Consider the following 15,801-nt stretch of genomic DNA (forward strand, 5'->3'; position numbering starts at 1 on the left):
CATTACCTTGCCACTAGATTAAGTGATACAGATGGAAAAGAGACAAGCTGTCAGATACAACCCTTCCTCAGGTCTCAAACAAAAAACAAACAACACAGCCAAATGCATGTTGGGAAGTATTGCTCCAAGTTTAATGCAATTATGTTAATAAATCAGACAATTTGTGAGGAAAGGATTGGTATCCATGGAGCAGAGAAGGAGCAGAGAAGACAGATGATAAGATCATTACTTTTGCAGGGGAGAGAAAAAGTAAGCATCATCAACGGATCACTGCTTAAATGGAGTTATACAGATAATCCATAAATGACAAAAGGACTTGATCAGCGGATGTTTCTTCCTCACCACTGTTCTATACAGGGTGTGAAGTTCTGACCCTCAAACCAGAGGTACAAATTACCTTCAAAAGACAAAAGAATTACTATCCAGAAATGTATGAATTCTATATTGGATTAATAGAGATATTAATAGAATGGAAAGCTACAATTGTTACCACACAATGTATCACTACATGCAGATTTCTCTGGACTTGCAAGGGCTTTTACATCTCAGCTCCCCTGTCCTTATTAACACCTCTGTTCCACAGGTACTGATAGTTTCTTCCACACTGCTTTATCTTAATTAGTTAATAAGTCAAACTCAGTGCAATTGCTTTCAATTTACATTTAGCTTGAAGTACTGATTTTGTTTCACATCTGAAAAACTCCTGGGTGCCTGAACATGCCTCTTCTCCAACCAATTATATCAACTGCCTTGACAAAATATATTACTCGTACCTAAAAAGACTGAAGAAGCACTTACATACTGAGCCCATCTCCTTCAACCTGAAATTATATATTAAACATAAGGAAAAAAGTGGTCTATTCAACCATATCCATTAAAGATTAAAAAACAGTGATGATGCTGAAAATTTCCCATGCCATCTTTTAACAAAGCTTTGCAGGCACAGAATCACTAAAACAGAACATCATCCTACAATGTTCACAACATTGAAGTGGAAACATATCAGGTATAGGCATACTGTTGCTCAACAGGTTCCATTTTCCTCACCCCTCCCTCTTACCTTTTTTATTTTTCAGCTGTACTGGAAAGAGACTTCGGCCTTGCTTATAGATCAACAATCTGCCTAAAAGGCACAGCGAATGAACAAAATAGACATACTGCAATTCTGGTCCAGTGTAAGAAAATTTCTGCTTATCACCTACAACAATAAAACCAAAAAATTAGAACTTGTCTTTATTAATTTACTTGCCAGTAGTTGGCTACTACCTGTAATATATATGAGTCATTTTGTATATAAAAGCAGAGAGCATAAGTAGTTAATCACTGTTATTAGTACCTTCTCAAAAGACAGACAAAATATTTTGAAAGAAGAAAATTGTATAGGATTTCTTTATCTTGAGGTAGCATGCTCGAAGACATAGAGAATGTGAATACACGTGCAAACAATGCAATACATGCAAAGATACTCACTAGAATACTGCTGGGAAAAGTCACTGACTCTAGAAGTTGTATTAACTGCTGCCTTGCAAAATTCAAAATAATCAAAACATTGCTGGACAGCTGCGTTAATCTGTGGGGAAAAAAAAAATAATAAAATAAAATAAAATAAATATAAAATGTCTGGCATTTTACACGAAATGCGTTTACTTTTGTATTCTAGTATTGCCCATTAACACAAGAATGTAAACTTTCACATCACTGCAACTACCTCATGTTTCAGTGCCTTGGTTGGGGTAACCATCAGAGAGGATACAAAATTTTACACAGCTACTAAAACACATTAACACAAACTTCAGCTATATAAGCATTAAGACAATCAATCTACAAAAAAGAGTACAGAGAACATGCAAGTAGTCTGAGAAGTTAATAACAATCTGTGATTACCATATGGTTAATATGGAAGATTTTCATTATTCACATGGAAAAAAACCTCAGTCTACACTACAAGTACTAAATTGTAAGTTTGGTTACTGGGTGCTGCCAGTGTTATTACTGACCTTTGCAAAACTGTTGCATCATTAACATAACACCATATATTTACATAAGGTAATCACTGTATATACAAGTTGAAATTGTATCATTGTGTATCACAGAATCACAGAATTGTAGGGGTTGGAAGGGACCTCGAAAGATCATCTGGTCCAACCCCCCTGCCAAAGCAGGCTCCTTAGAGCAGGCTGCCCAGGTAGGCGTCCAGACAGGCCTTGAATATCTCCAGAGAAGGAGACTTCACAACCTCCCTGGGCAGCCTGTTCCAGTGCTCCGTCACCCTCACTGTGAAGAAGCTCTTTCTCATGTTGGTGCGGAACTTCCTGTGCTCTATCTTGCGGCCATTACCCCTTGCCCTGTCCCCACAAACCACTGAAAAGAGGTTGGCCAAATCCCTCTGTCTCCCACACCTCAGGTATTTATACACATTGATGAGATCCCCTCTGAGTCTTCTTTTCTCCAGGCTGAACAGACCCAGGTCTCTCAGCCTTTCTTCATAGGGAAGATGCTCCAGGCCCCGTATCATCTTTGTGGCCCTCCGCTGGACTCTTTTCCAGGAGAGTGTATTTAGAAACAAATCACAATACAGCATATGCAATAAATTTAAACATACGTCTTTGTTCATTTTGGAGCTGCTAAATTTTTTACACACTGAAAAGGTAAAGCATACAGACATGCACTAAAAAAAACACACTTTTACTCCATGCTTACTCATTATATTAGACTACTACTCTGCTAATGAACTTCCTATCATAAACTTTTTGTTTCATGGAGTTTGATTTTACTTTGCTGACACTTTGAACTCATAATGTTTCATAACACAACTTAAAGAATACAATGTTTTCTGAGTCTCTTTCAATCAAAAATCCAAATTCAGCATTGAGTTTTTGCATTTTTTCACGCAACATTTCTATTTTTATACACTGATAGAAATAATCCTAATATGCATGCAACATAAGGAACGCATCCAATGTTTTTTCTGAGTCTCTTTCCATCAAAAATCCAAATTCAGCGTTGAGTTTTTGCATTTTTTCATTTTCTATTTTATACACTGATAGAAATAATTCTAAATATGGATGCAACATAAGGAATTAAGCTAATAATCCTAATTAAATACTTGCTATAAAACATTCAAATTTCTACTTACCCAAAACAGAACACATACCCTTCTTCATAATTTAATCAGAGATAAAATTAGGAAAGAAAAAAAAAAAAAAAGGCTAATCTAGATAAATAACATGGAACAGCTCTGACAAAAAGGACAAAGCCAAAACAAGTTCCAAGTAAAATTTCCTTGGGAAATACTTACCAAAGATTTATATTTCTTTTCCAAAGCCTAAGTACCACTGTTCTGCTGTAATACGCATGCTAAAATCACAAAGAAAAACTACTGTCAACTCCAAACATATAAATTTTACTTTTGAATCAAAAAGTCAAAATTACCTCCAATTCTGTTCCATTAGGAATCCTGTGCACAGTACATATTCAACGTATTAAACTCCGGCTCATGTAAACCAGTATTATACCCAACTGGGCCTTTTTTTTTGCGGTAGATTAAGATTAAAAAAAAGGTCATTAGAAAAATTCTGAAATGTGCAGAACATTCACTAAAACAGAAAAATTAGTAATAACGTTGAAATGCTAGACTACATGTTTCACACTGTCATGTAAATTGTAAATTATAAATTTATACATGGTAGTCTGCAAAAATCTCTAACATCCACTACAGCAGACAATTTGTGTAAGATAACATAACTGTACCCTCATGCTCAGCACCTCTTCCAAAGAAATATTGAGTCTTTTGGCAGATATCAATCAATTACAACAAATGGACAGAAAAAAAATGACCTGAAAAGCAGCAAGTTCCCCAAAATTTATGTAGATTAGTAACCAAACAGAAAGGGACGAAGCAGTGTTAAGGGGCAAAGGACATAAATGCCTAAAACAATACACTTCCTTAATTATAGTTCTTATTATAGGTTGTTATCAAGGTCACAATAGGTCTCTGATAACAGTAGTTATAAATCAAGCTTTTGAAAATACATCTGACATCAACAAGTTTGTTTACTTTTTTTCCCCTTTGCTTTCTTTTTGCTTACCGTCCACTTTTTAAACCATACAGCTTTGATATCTAGCAGAGCCAAGAAGTAGACTGGACTCAAAAAGTCTTGAAAGTCAGGATAATAAGGATCGTGTTTTACTGACAACAGTGACAAGGTACTCTCCACTATTTCTTCCATATACCTTATGATACAAATAAGAAAAAATTAAAACAAAATTCACTTTCCATCAGTAATATTCATACCCAAAATTTATTGTAAATCCTTGTTGTTCATGCATATCTTAAATATCAACCACGTTATCTTTAATTTGGTCTTGTAAGGATATTAATTCTTTTTGTTACCATAAATAAAATGAACAGCAACATACATGTATATTCTCTTATATGATTACATATTTCGTAAGCACTAAATGTTACACTTATGACACTGTAAAATGCTTTGAAAGCTAAATATGCAGCCTAATAGGGTCCATGACCACTCCTATATAACTTCCCTATTCCACTTTTCCTTAGCACTGACCAGTCATGTGTGGACCCTGTGAAAATATAATTAGATACATGTAATTTTAGCAAAATACATTTAAAAAAAAAACACTAAGCTAAGAGACAGTGACTATTGAAGGTGACATACTTTTCAGGATGACGAATCCAGGAAGAAGGAGCTTCCTTTTGGTACTCGTTTAAAAGACGGACCTGTTAATATTAGTATAATTAAAAAAGATTACATGATGTTTCAGTAACAACAAAAAATATAAAAGATATGGGAAGTTAATTTATACCTTTTTAAGTAAACGATTTATGTCTGCATTAGATACATCCAGACCTGCTGAAATACGAAGTGAATATTCTCCAGAAAGAAAGTAAATTCCAAGTGTTGTGCTAAAAAAGAAGAAATAAAACCCACCTTGATGACAAGAGTGGCAAAACAGACCATATTATACAGTTTCACAGTAAAAGGTAGTCGAATTTCAGGAAGTACATGACTCTTGGAGTCTTAAATATACTTTAATGCACATACCTAAACTTGTATAGACTTCTCTTGTCATATTAAATGGGGATGAAGAAAATGTTCTTGCATAAAACCTAAGAATTTTCTCCTAAGGAGAAAAAAAAAAAAACAATGTATTAAATGTATTATGTAACCATGGAACTGTATATTAGTACTGCACAATAACCAATACGTGAAGCTCATTTTATAAATATATAGTTTGGGACCACAGGAGCACACAGTATGGAAGACATTTTTCTTGAATACTTCAACTGACAGCACCAGTGTAAAGCCTCACTGAGATACAAAGAAGCAGATCAGGTAATATTACTATACTTTTCCATTAACGTTAATGTTTTTATGTCATTAACATGCCAATGACTTGTAACTAGCATTATTTTAAAAATAACTGGAGACTTTCTAAACTGAAAGAGTAATACATGACAGCAGCTGAGACAGCATTCATTTCTCTGAAAATCGCTTTAAAATTGGGAGAAAAAAAGAAGAAAAGGCTTAATTGACATAATAAATAATCCGAAAGTAGTTTAAGAAGCTACCACATTTTTTCCTCATCAGTGCCTGTGTAATATTAATATGTATCATTTTCTTATCATCATGGAGTATACACCTAACCTAAATAGGAAATATTAACATGATATGTTTTACATGAGTTTTGGCAACGTGTGTTTTGTTGTTGTTTTTTTTAAACCATTCAAACCTCATCACTCCCCATTAAATCATAATGGAGTACAGCAGCCTCTAAAATTCTATTGAAGCCCTGATGTAATCTTTTAAATCAAGACCTGTTGGAATCAAACAAAGTTTTGAAATGAAAAAAAAAAACAAAAAACAACAAACAAAAAAACTATCTGATACACATGCACGCAAGAAGTGCCTTTGGATCCTGCTAAAATAATCATAACACATATACGACTTCTTGCTCCTCCTCAGTACTGTTTACTACAGCTACACAACTGATAACTAAACATAGAACATCAGCTTACACTGAATGTTGCATCAGGATCTGATAGAGACATCGTTAGATGCTTACGCAGATTTGGCCAACCCGCAGAGTTGAGTACATTCGAGGGAGGGGCAAAGCATAGTGTCTGCAATGCTTCTTGCCGAACCTGAAGTGGTCAAAAAGACAAACAATATAAATCTGTTCAGAGCAACCTCTCAAATAAATAATTTACAATATAATTTGTAGGAAGAAATATGACTTGGTTGTACATCAGATAAGGAGTCCCAAAATACTTATCTTCTGCTACATTGTCATGGTGATTTGGACAAAACAATGCATCAGTGAGAAGAGGAAAAAAATACATTTTAAGAAGCAACAAAACCATTTCAAAATATTAGGTTTCAATACTGCATGCAAGTATTATATAGTACTATATTCATTTCTGGTTTACTTTCTGCTTGTAATCAATTATTTTGTTATCAAGGATTATAGGAAAACTACCTTATCACTGAATGCTACAATTGCACCTAGCAGTTCATTAAAAAGTCTATAAGGAAAACTGGAAATAAAACACTCTATATTTTACTGCAGAACTTTCATCACCTTCATAACCTAAGTAATTTAAAATAACTTTTTTGTTGTTGTTCTATTTGTAGACAACTAATCGCTAGCCCTTTATTTCATATTGCTGAAACCAACTGTAGGAAATTTTAAGCATATTTAATAGCATCAGACTTTTTACCTAGTTTTCTAAGAAAACGTGGCGTATATGATCACATTTATACCAGTTCCAATCTACCAGGACTTTTTCAATTGCTAGACAATCACAAGCAAATCTTAATGAGAGAGAGCAAGACAGATTGATCAAAACAATACTGATTTTCCAAGCTTCAAAAATATTAAAAGCTGACTGGTGGTCAGAGACCCAAATTAGTACTGACACTGACAGAAAGGCAAACCTAACTTGGACATTATATATTCCACCTGGCAGCAGCTTGTTGATGAAACAGCAGGCACCCCTCTCTTCTGATAGGAGTAACTCAAAGGACAACAGGGAAGGTATCAAGAAGGGCAGAGGATATGTGTGCACGAAACCAAGGCTGAATAACTTTACTTCTCACATAACTAAAATTCCCATCTATAACACAAACTCCCGACCAAAAAAAATAAGATACTTGCTGCAACTACAGTTTTGAGCCAAATGGTTATAAAGAATAAAATATTGCACTGCAGTGCACTTACCACACTGAAGCCAAGATATATGAACTGACACGAGATTCCACTTATGTACGTAAGAACAATTACATGCATATAGTCTGTTCTCCAATACGCCATAAACAATCATCTGTATTAAAATTTCTTCTTTTAAACTTACTTCCTTAGGCTGAATAGGGTCAAGTCTTTCTACAAGCAGCTGCAATTGTTCTTGACTCATGAATGTATAACTCTGTAATACAAATTATAAAATGATCATTAGTGTATTTTATTAAACTGAAGAGCAGAAGATTAAAATCGTCAGTCATTTGATATCTAATTTACTTTTAATAATTTGGACTTCATCATTTATACTAATTTAAATTAAAGTCAACATTCTGAATATTGTCTGAGGTTTGGCCGAAGCAACAAAATTCTCCCTTATGCATTGTTCTTTGTTTTACTTAGAAGTTTCCTTAATCTTCAGAAAATGCCTTATAAGAACTCATTAAGTAATACAGTACAGTGCAGTACTCTGGAAATGAACTACACAGTATTTGGCTCCTAAAAATCACAAAAAGTTGGATGAGACGTAGCTTTTACCATTATCTTCTCTTGCTTACTTTCCATTATTTTCAGTACTTGCATAGGCACTTTAGAGTATATGCAGAGGACTCACCTCATCTAGTAAGTGCTGTCTAAAGGTTAGACAGCTAGTATAAACTCAGTAGTTCAATTTGCAAGAAAGGCAATTCATTCATTTTAGAATATATCAAAGATAGGAAGGATGAATCGTTTTCTAGGGCTGCTTCTCAATTTCTGCTAGCAGAAACTTAACAGTTGTGCAGTGTCATGCTTATTTCATAATGTAGAGAGAAAATACATTTACTTGATTGAACGAAGAGTCACTGTCAGAACAGTTGTCTGTATAATAGCCACTCTGACATTCTTTCTTTGTTTTACTATCCATCTCCTTATTACGCATTTGATCTTCTTCAAACTTATTAATTAAAGACTCTACCACAACCATCATGATGTTCTTCAAGGCATGCATCATTTCTCTGTATCTTCAAAGTAAAGAGGATTTTAATATTAAAGAGCATAAAAATCATGAATTAAAAAAAAAAAAGTCACTAATTAAGTCATGAATAACTGAATATGGCATAACGCTACTTAGATCCAAACTAATTGAATGAACAGAAATGAACAAAAAACAAATGCAAATCCAAAACGAGCAACAGAACATGCAGGTATCTAGATCTTTCAGGACACTACAATTTAAAATTGTAATAAAACTCTCTTTTGCCCTTCTAAAACCATTCAATGAAATCATCACTAATATAACCCTGTACTGAGAGTTTTTTTAAGTTGGAACGATGTGAACCCACCCAAAGGGAGAATGTGTCCCTGACAGAACAGATCAGTTCATTGTTACTGTTTATGTTTCCCCATTTTTTCTTTTGCTGTAAGCCTTGAACAGAACCCAGCAGAAGAGAACATGTCAATCCTGACTCTTGAGTACAGGCCATGTACACAAAACTTTTTAGAAACAACAAAACCATGATTTTTCTAAATTACAAAACAAATGAATAATAACATCCATGCAGAAGCAATTCAAAATAAACAGCAATTCAAAATAAAAATCTTTGGTGCTTCAGAAAAACATCCTATTTTAAAACTGGTATTTTATTTCAAGTTATTTCTTACTTTAAGGCTGTTACTACTAATTTTAAGGTCATCAAGGATATTATAAAGTAGAACTGAAGAACTGCATAAAATCATTTTAGTGGTTAAAACATACAAAGGACAAAAATTATCTTTATTGTTTTTTTCTCTCTGCTTTTAATTTCACTGTTTTCACATTGTACTAGTTTAACTTGAATGAAGTCCTTATCATGTTTCTCAATGACAGCTAATAAATAAAAGGCACAGATCTGATTCACCATGATGACAAAAGTATACTGTCTGCTTTTCATTAGGAAAACCATACTTTTAGAACTGCTTTCAGCATTATTATGTAGGCAGATTTTGTACAGGAATTCCAAAAATAATGTCATACATAGATTAAACTTTGAAATTTCACATTCTTTCTGGCACAAACAGCTGTATATACTAAAATCCGTTTTATAAGTACTACTCACTAATGCTTTAAAGAACCACAGAAACTACCTCCCTGTTCAAATTTGGTGTCTGAAATTTCAGTAAAGGAGCTACAAGCCCATGTATTCCAAGGGGAAGTTGGAAGAGATGAATAAGAAAATAACTGGTGCTCACAGAGGTTTGTCTATTTAAGGTTTCTTTACTAAATATGGTGTTCAAAGCCAATGAATCTGGACCACAGACACTGTAATATGCTGAGGTAGTTTTCCGCACTAACCTACTAATCTCTGCTTGGCTGACTGTCTGAGTCAAACATACAGAAAATCTTGGATAATTCTACACAGTTGATATACGTAACAATTGTACCACATACAGACAGCATTGCAGAGGTATCTTTGAATCCAAGGAAGAAAGCTCAAACATCAATTTCTAAACTCGCCAGTGACAGCAGATCTAAACATACTACTCTCAAGAGACACCTCGCTAGATCTCAACGAAGCAATCTTCAAAACACACCTGTATTCTAATGCTTGCCATGCAGAATCTCCATTTATATCTAAGGAAATTACCATACTGTAATACTTGATAAGAATACAATATTTCACTTAGGCCATCTTCCATATCACAACTGAATTTCATATGCATATAATGAACTAACATGAAATAGCGACTCCTGTCTTTCAAATCTTACTCCTACCTAACTCCAATCTCAGATATCTCAAAAGCTTCATAGATTTGCTACTGATCATTTTATGCAATGGTTCACACTCTTCATTCTGGAGTGAGCTGAAGCATGACAAACTGAAATGTAAAGAGTGGGAATATCTGAATTGCTTAGCACTGATTTTTGAATGCAAAGAATCACATTTGTTACCATTATGTTTCAGAATTTATGTTTTTCAAAACACATTCTGGAAAGAAAAAAGTAAGACAAAGACCAAGAAGTAACAAAAATGTGAATTACATGCACATACTTACTCTTTTGATTCACGAGTCTTCTTAGTAACATGTTGGACAAAAGTGTCATAGCCAGATACTTCACCTTGAGTTTGAGCAGCAGTACATTTTTCTGTTTCTTCTTCAATCACAGAGCCCAGAGTATTATTTATATATTGTCTAAGGTATTTCACAAATTCATAGCTGAAACAAACGTAGAATTAAAATGTAACATTACTTTAAATTTACCCTCAAACATTTTCAACGTTGCATTAATATTAGCCATCTCCTTTCGTGACTTTAAAGTAAGGGTTTATGACTTTCAGAGAAATAAACTTCAACTATGAAAACACACAATAACGTTTGATTTTCTTCAATACAGTCCTTCTCAGCATATTCTAGGAAGGAACAATATCAAATAGTTTCTAATTTCCTGTTGTGCTTCTTCTAAGACTAATGTAAAAGTCTACTCGGACAGAAGATTAATGTTTTACAGACAAAAACAAAATAACAAGAAATCTCAAATTTAAAATTCTAAAAGAAATATTACTTTCAGCATCCTGAATATAACGCTGTCTTATGTTATCCTCATCTGGTATTATTCATTTCAAAGTGAACACACAAAAGGAAAAGAAACACAGAAAATTCGGCTTATAAATTCATCCAACATAGAGGCATGTATAAGACTTTAAAACTGTGTCATGATGATATGCCAAAAGTCTCACCCAAACTCATAGACTTCCTGTCTGTGATATGGACGTGTTAAATGTAAACAAACTGGCACTTTGCATTCTTATTATTAGATACTTACACAAACATAACATTAAAAAAAAATCACTGGACATACTCCTCAGAACCCATCTTCACTAAAGAAACCGATAAAGAATAATTTTCAGAATATATAAAATTTTGTGTTTTTTTTGTTAACCTTCTGATTTGCATAAAAGACAGGCAAACAGAATCACATGAAAAAAATAATCATATTCACCACTAGGTGCATCATTGTATTTTCATTTTATCAAATGCGATCTGCAACTACTTTCATTAATTACAATAAATTAGTAGTAAGAAAATTTAAAAAAAAGTCAGTTGACCATGTAAATATAGAGTCTAAAGCTAAAAAATGTAGAAGTAAACAAAAGTAACTGTTATAAATTAGCAGCTTTTGCTTTTCTATATTAAAAAAAAAATTATACCCAAGATACAAAAAAAAAAGTCACAGGAAATCTTGTCTTCTGTCGTGATACATACTTTCTCACTGAATTGCCTACCTCAAGTTCCATCAGGTGTAACAGCCCTATATTTTTCCCCCGCTTATTTCCTTTCCCATATCACTTTTGTTCTCAATGAAAGTAATGGAAATACATTTCAAGAAAGATACAAACACATCTATTTGCATTTTCATTTGTCTTCAAGGCTAGCTTTATACTTCTGCACTAATGAAACTGCATGAATCTCCACTGAATGAAAGCTTTCATAAAACTTTCTTCCTTTTTTTTTATGACAGTAACATTTCCATCATTTCTGTGGTATACATTTTTGCAGGGACTGCTTCACTCTGAAATATACAACAATTACATCATTATTCATGCCACAAAGTCTATGTCTGCTTGATGTCCTACAGCTATCTTCTGCATCATTCTTCCAGTTTAAAAACATTTTGTGAGTGTTTCAGACATTTCAAAACTACTTCTTAACATGCAAAAGCACATCAGACTGTTCTTGTTAGGCTTACAAAAGATGCTCCAGGAAAAAAAAATGTTAAGAACACTTTAAGATTTAAATTTTAAAAAAAAGTGTTAATTATATAGTGTAAAAAAAAATCTGATTTTTACTACTGCATATAAATTTCAAATTAGATTCAAATTTCCTTTTTGTTACTTTCTGAGGTCCCTGTGTCTCTCTTTTCTACATCACAGTGGGAACAAAAAATAGAGTAGATAGGTCTCAAAACCTGGCAGGTAACCAGCTTTCTCAAGAGAAATCAAGTCACAGAACTCTGGTAATGAAAATGTCTTCAAGGTCATTTAAGCTTGGTATTCTCTTGACTAGTCACAGATGCATCCTGAAAATCCTCCATGTAGTAAAAAACAAGCATGTCATGGAGTACCATGGAAAGGAAAAGAGGAGTATGGGCTCCAGAAATCTAGGGTAGCATGTAAGAGAGGCCACACTGTCAAATCTGATTTAAGAAAAAAATGTGATGCATTTCTGCTTTATTCAAAACATAAATTAAAGAACTTACTGATGAGGCATACAAGAGTTCAGCAATATATGCTAGACAGAACAATCAAAAATGGAAGCCAGAATAAGGTAAATTTTTAAAAGGGTACCTGACAAACAAAATGATAGTGTCTTGCAGGGAGTCTCAAAAATACTCCCTGACAGTCTTCAGTCAGGATTTTTTCCAAATTCTGTTTGCATTTAGTACATTATCATAGAAACATTTAGGTTGGAAAAGACCACTAAGATCATCTTGTCCAACCTTTAACCTAGCACTGCCAAGTCTACCATTAAACCATGTCACTAAGCTCTACATCTACATGTTTTTTGAAGATCTGATTACGTGTACATGTGCATTACTGTTGACAATGTTTAGCAGGAATTGTTGAGCTGTTTATAAGAGAGAAACTTACAAAACAATTACAGTAAAAATAGTGTGTTGCCAATAGTGGGGGGAAAAAATCACGAAAATGGCAAAATTCATTGTATTCTCTTTTGAAATCTTTTGCAATTTCATTAGTGTCGAGAATCCATATATAAAAACATACATACGCACTCACACATCAATATAAATTGCAAACATTTCCCATGAATAACATAGCTCAACACATTTCATCTCCTTCAAAATATTAAAAATAGCAAAGTAGTTTTACTTGTGGAAGTTTTCATCAGTTTCCTCCAAATGCAAGAGGATCTCTTCTGCACATTCCACTGACGGGGCTCCAGTGATTTTTTCCTTCACGCTTTGCAGCAACTGTCTAAGCATAGACTGCAACAGAGCTTCATCTTCACTTGTAAATTGAGACATCTGTATGAAGCAAATACAAAAATAACATGCTTTCACAGTTTCTTTTTTCTTTCCTCACCTTAAGATGAGGAAAATCATAGAATCATTGAATAGCTTGGGTTGGAAAGAGACCTTTAAGATCATCTAGTTATAACCCTCCTGCCATAGTCTGGGACGCCACCCAGTAGATCAGGTTGCTCAGGGCCTCATCTAACCTTGTCTTGAACACCTCCAGGGATAGAGCATCCACAACCTCTCTGGGCAACCTGTGCCATTGCCCCAATACCCTTACAGTGAAGAATTTCATCCTAATGTCTAATCTAAATTTATCCGCTTTTACTTTAAGACCATTCCCCCTTGTCCTATCATTATCTACCTAAGTAAAAAGTCCTTCTCCATCCTTTTTATAAGACCCCTTTAAGTATTGAAAGGCCACAATGAGGTCTCCCCAGATCCTTCTCTTCTCTAGGCTGAACAGCCCCAGCTCTCCCAGATTTTCTACATAGGAGAGGTGCTCCAGCCCTCTGATCATCTTTGTTGCCCTCCTCTGGACTCGCTCTAACAGGTTCAAAAGCATGAAAAGCATGAAATCTTCAAATGGTCACTTTTTTCCTGTTACACACAGCATGAGATTATGGTGTCAAAACACATGACCACAGTTATGAAGTATTCGATAGGGCCTATTTCAGACAAACTGGAATCAATATAATTAAATCAGTTTTAATGGACCTCCTGTCATCTTAGAGCAATATTCTTAATGAGAATATTGTATTAAAAAATCCTACAGTTCTGTGTGTAGTTGCTTGAAGAACAGTCCATCGAATAGGCAAAAACTATACCATAACTACAAAAAAAAAAAAAAAGGTTTCAGAGATGTAACAACTACCTTGATGAGAAACCTCTAAGAGTCTCTCACCTTCTTCTCGGATAGTTTTGGTGCCCCATCCTGATTTTTTGGATCCCTCTGTTCAGAGCTATTGCAGTGCCTGTGGTAGAAGGTGTTGGCAGCTTTTGCAAGCAACATGGGCCATGTGGAAATGTCAGATTTTTTTTTTATTTTCCTGTAGTATCAACAGCAAAGTGACTTGACAGAGTCCTCCCATTTCAACACTACGGCTACTAGGAAAAACTAGGAGCAGCAGCAGTGAGAAACTGGAAATATCTATCAAGTACAGAAGACAGTGTCTTACCAGTTCAGCTCTCAAGAGTTGCCCCCTTCACTCCCCGTGCACCCCCCCAAAAAAAAAAAAAAAAAAAAAAAACTTGACACAGCTAGGCATTGTTAAAGTGTAAATTGCACTGGTTAGCAAGTTTGCAAGCCATGCAAAACACCATTCAAATTACTCAGAGAGGCATATTATGGAAATATCGGTTTCATCTATAGCTCCCTTTGAAAAGTCTCATTTGACTTAAATAATCACTAACTTGCTTATCTTAAAATTCATTTGTAATGGCTTGTGCTTTGGTTTATTTCACCATGCATATCACTCACTAAGTTTCCCTGAAATTTTTAAGTGATATTTTTCTCTCCGGGAAACCTTACGGCTGCCTGGTTTGTGCAGCCTTTTCAAGCTCAAAAATTCATTTCGGTGCAATCGGCCCCCAGCTGAAAGCCTGCCCCAAATCCTACGGGACGACCGAGGAAGAGCCCTGTAGTGGCCCTATTTACCCACCCCAGGAGGCATTTCACACGAGCCTTTGCCTGGGCAAGGTGCTGGACAATTTTAGCAGCCAACCACCGAATCTAGACAGCAGCAATCGGGCCGAAATTCCCACCTCTCCCAATTCCCACCGCCTGTCATTTCAGCAGCTCGCAGCTTTCGGCACGAAGCAGATTGCACACGACAACACCCGAGAGCCCTCCCTCACCCGCCACCCCTACGGGAAAGAGCCGTGCCCGGGCCCCCGCGCCCCCCGGCCCGCCCGGCGCCCCCGGCCCGCCGGAGACCGATCACCTTGCGGCGGCGGCGGCCCTTAGCAACCGGCAGCGCCCGCTGCCGGCTCTCGCAGGGCCCGCAGCGACATCGCGAGAGGCCGCCGGGACGACGAGGGCCGGGCCGCGGCCGGCTCCTCCCTGTCCGCCCCGGGAAAGTCGCGGCAGTGGGTCCCGGGCCGGGGCCGGGGCCGGGGCCGGCACCATTTGCCGGGCCCCATTTGCCGGGCACCGCTGCCGGGCACCGCTGCCAGTCCCCGCTGCCAAGCCCCCGCTGCAAGTCCCTGGCAGCTCTGCTCCGTTTGTGCCCTGCAGGTTTTCTGTCGAAATCACGTTTGCTAACGTTATCCCAATTTACGTCGACATTTCTATTTTCTAGTGCGCTATAACTGGTAGCATGGAATGGTGGGAATACTACAAAGTGGTCAGAAATATTTTTTTATGCTCTGCGAATAAATGCAAAACCAAAAAGAGAAAAATCATTTTGACCTGAAATCATTTACCATTAGCTTAGCTATAACAAGCCCAAAATGAGCTATAGTGAGCACTCAGTCTTTGACAGCTCTTGCATGTAAAGTGACATGCTACGTTTTTATCTTTCACTGTTCGCTAATGATTTTGATCA

At 35.9% G+C, this 15,801-nt stretch overlaps 1 protein-coding gene across 1 annotated transcript in view; it reads right to left on the reverse strand.

Annotated features, from left to right (window-relative positions):
- Positions 1-15,277, reverse strand: part of TBC1D32 (TBC1 domain family member 32) — an 86,760-nt gene extending 71,483 nt beyond the window's left edge. Inside the window, 15 exon segments of the mRNA XM_040552477.1 lie at positions 1,061-1,198; positions 1,471-1,570; positions 3,299-3,324; positions 3,327-3,357; positions 4,089-4,233; positions 4,683-4,744; positions 4,831-4,916; positions 4,919-4,930; positions 5,070-5,148; positions 6,044-6,169; positions 7,379-7,450; positions 8,087-8,264; positions 10,276-10,437; positions 13,110-13,264; positions 15,199-15,277. Of these exon segments, the coding sequence (XP_040408411.1) occupies positions 1,061-1,198; positions 1,471-1,570; positions 3,299-3,324; positions 3,327-3,357; positions 4,089-4,233; positions 4,683-4,744; positions 4,831-4,916; positions 4,919-4,930; positions 5,070-5,148; positions 6,044-6,169; positions 7,379-7,450; positions 8,087-8,264; positions 10,276-10,437; positions 13,110-13,264 (1,372 nt within the window). The 5' untranslated portion in view covers positions 15,199-15,277.
- Between the last annotated feature and the right edge of the window lie 524 nt (positions 15,278-15,801).

The sequence above is a fragment of the Cygnus olor genome, chromosome 3, assembly GCF_009769625.2.
Source record: "Cygnus olor isolate bCygOlo1 chromosome 3, bCygOlo1.pri.v2, whole genome shotgun sequence".
In the NCBI taxonomy this organism is placed as follows: Eukaryota; Metazoa; Chordata; class Aves; order Anseriformes; family Anatidae; genus Cygnus; species Cygnus olor.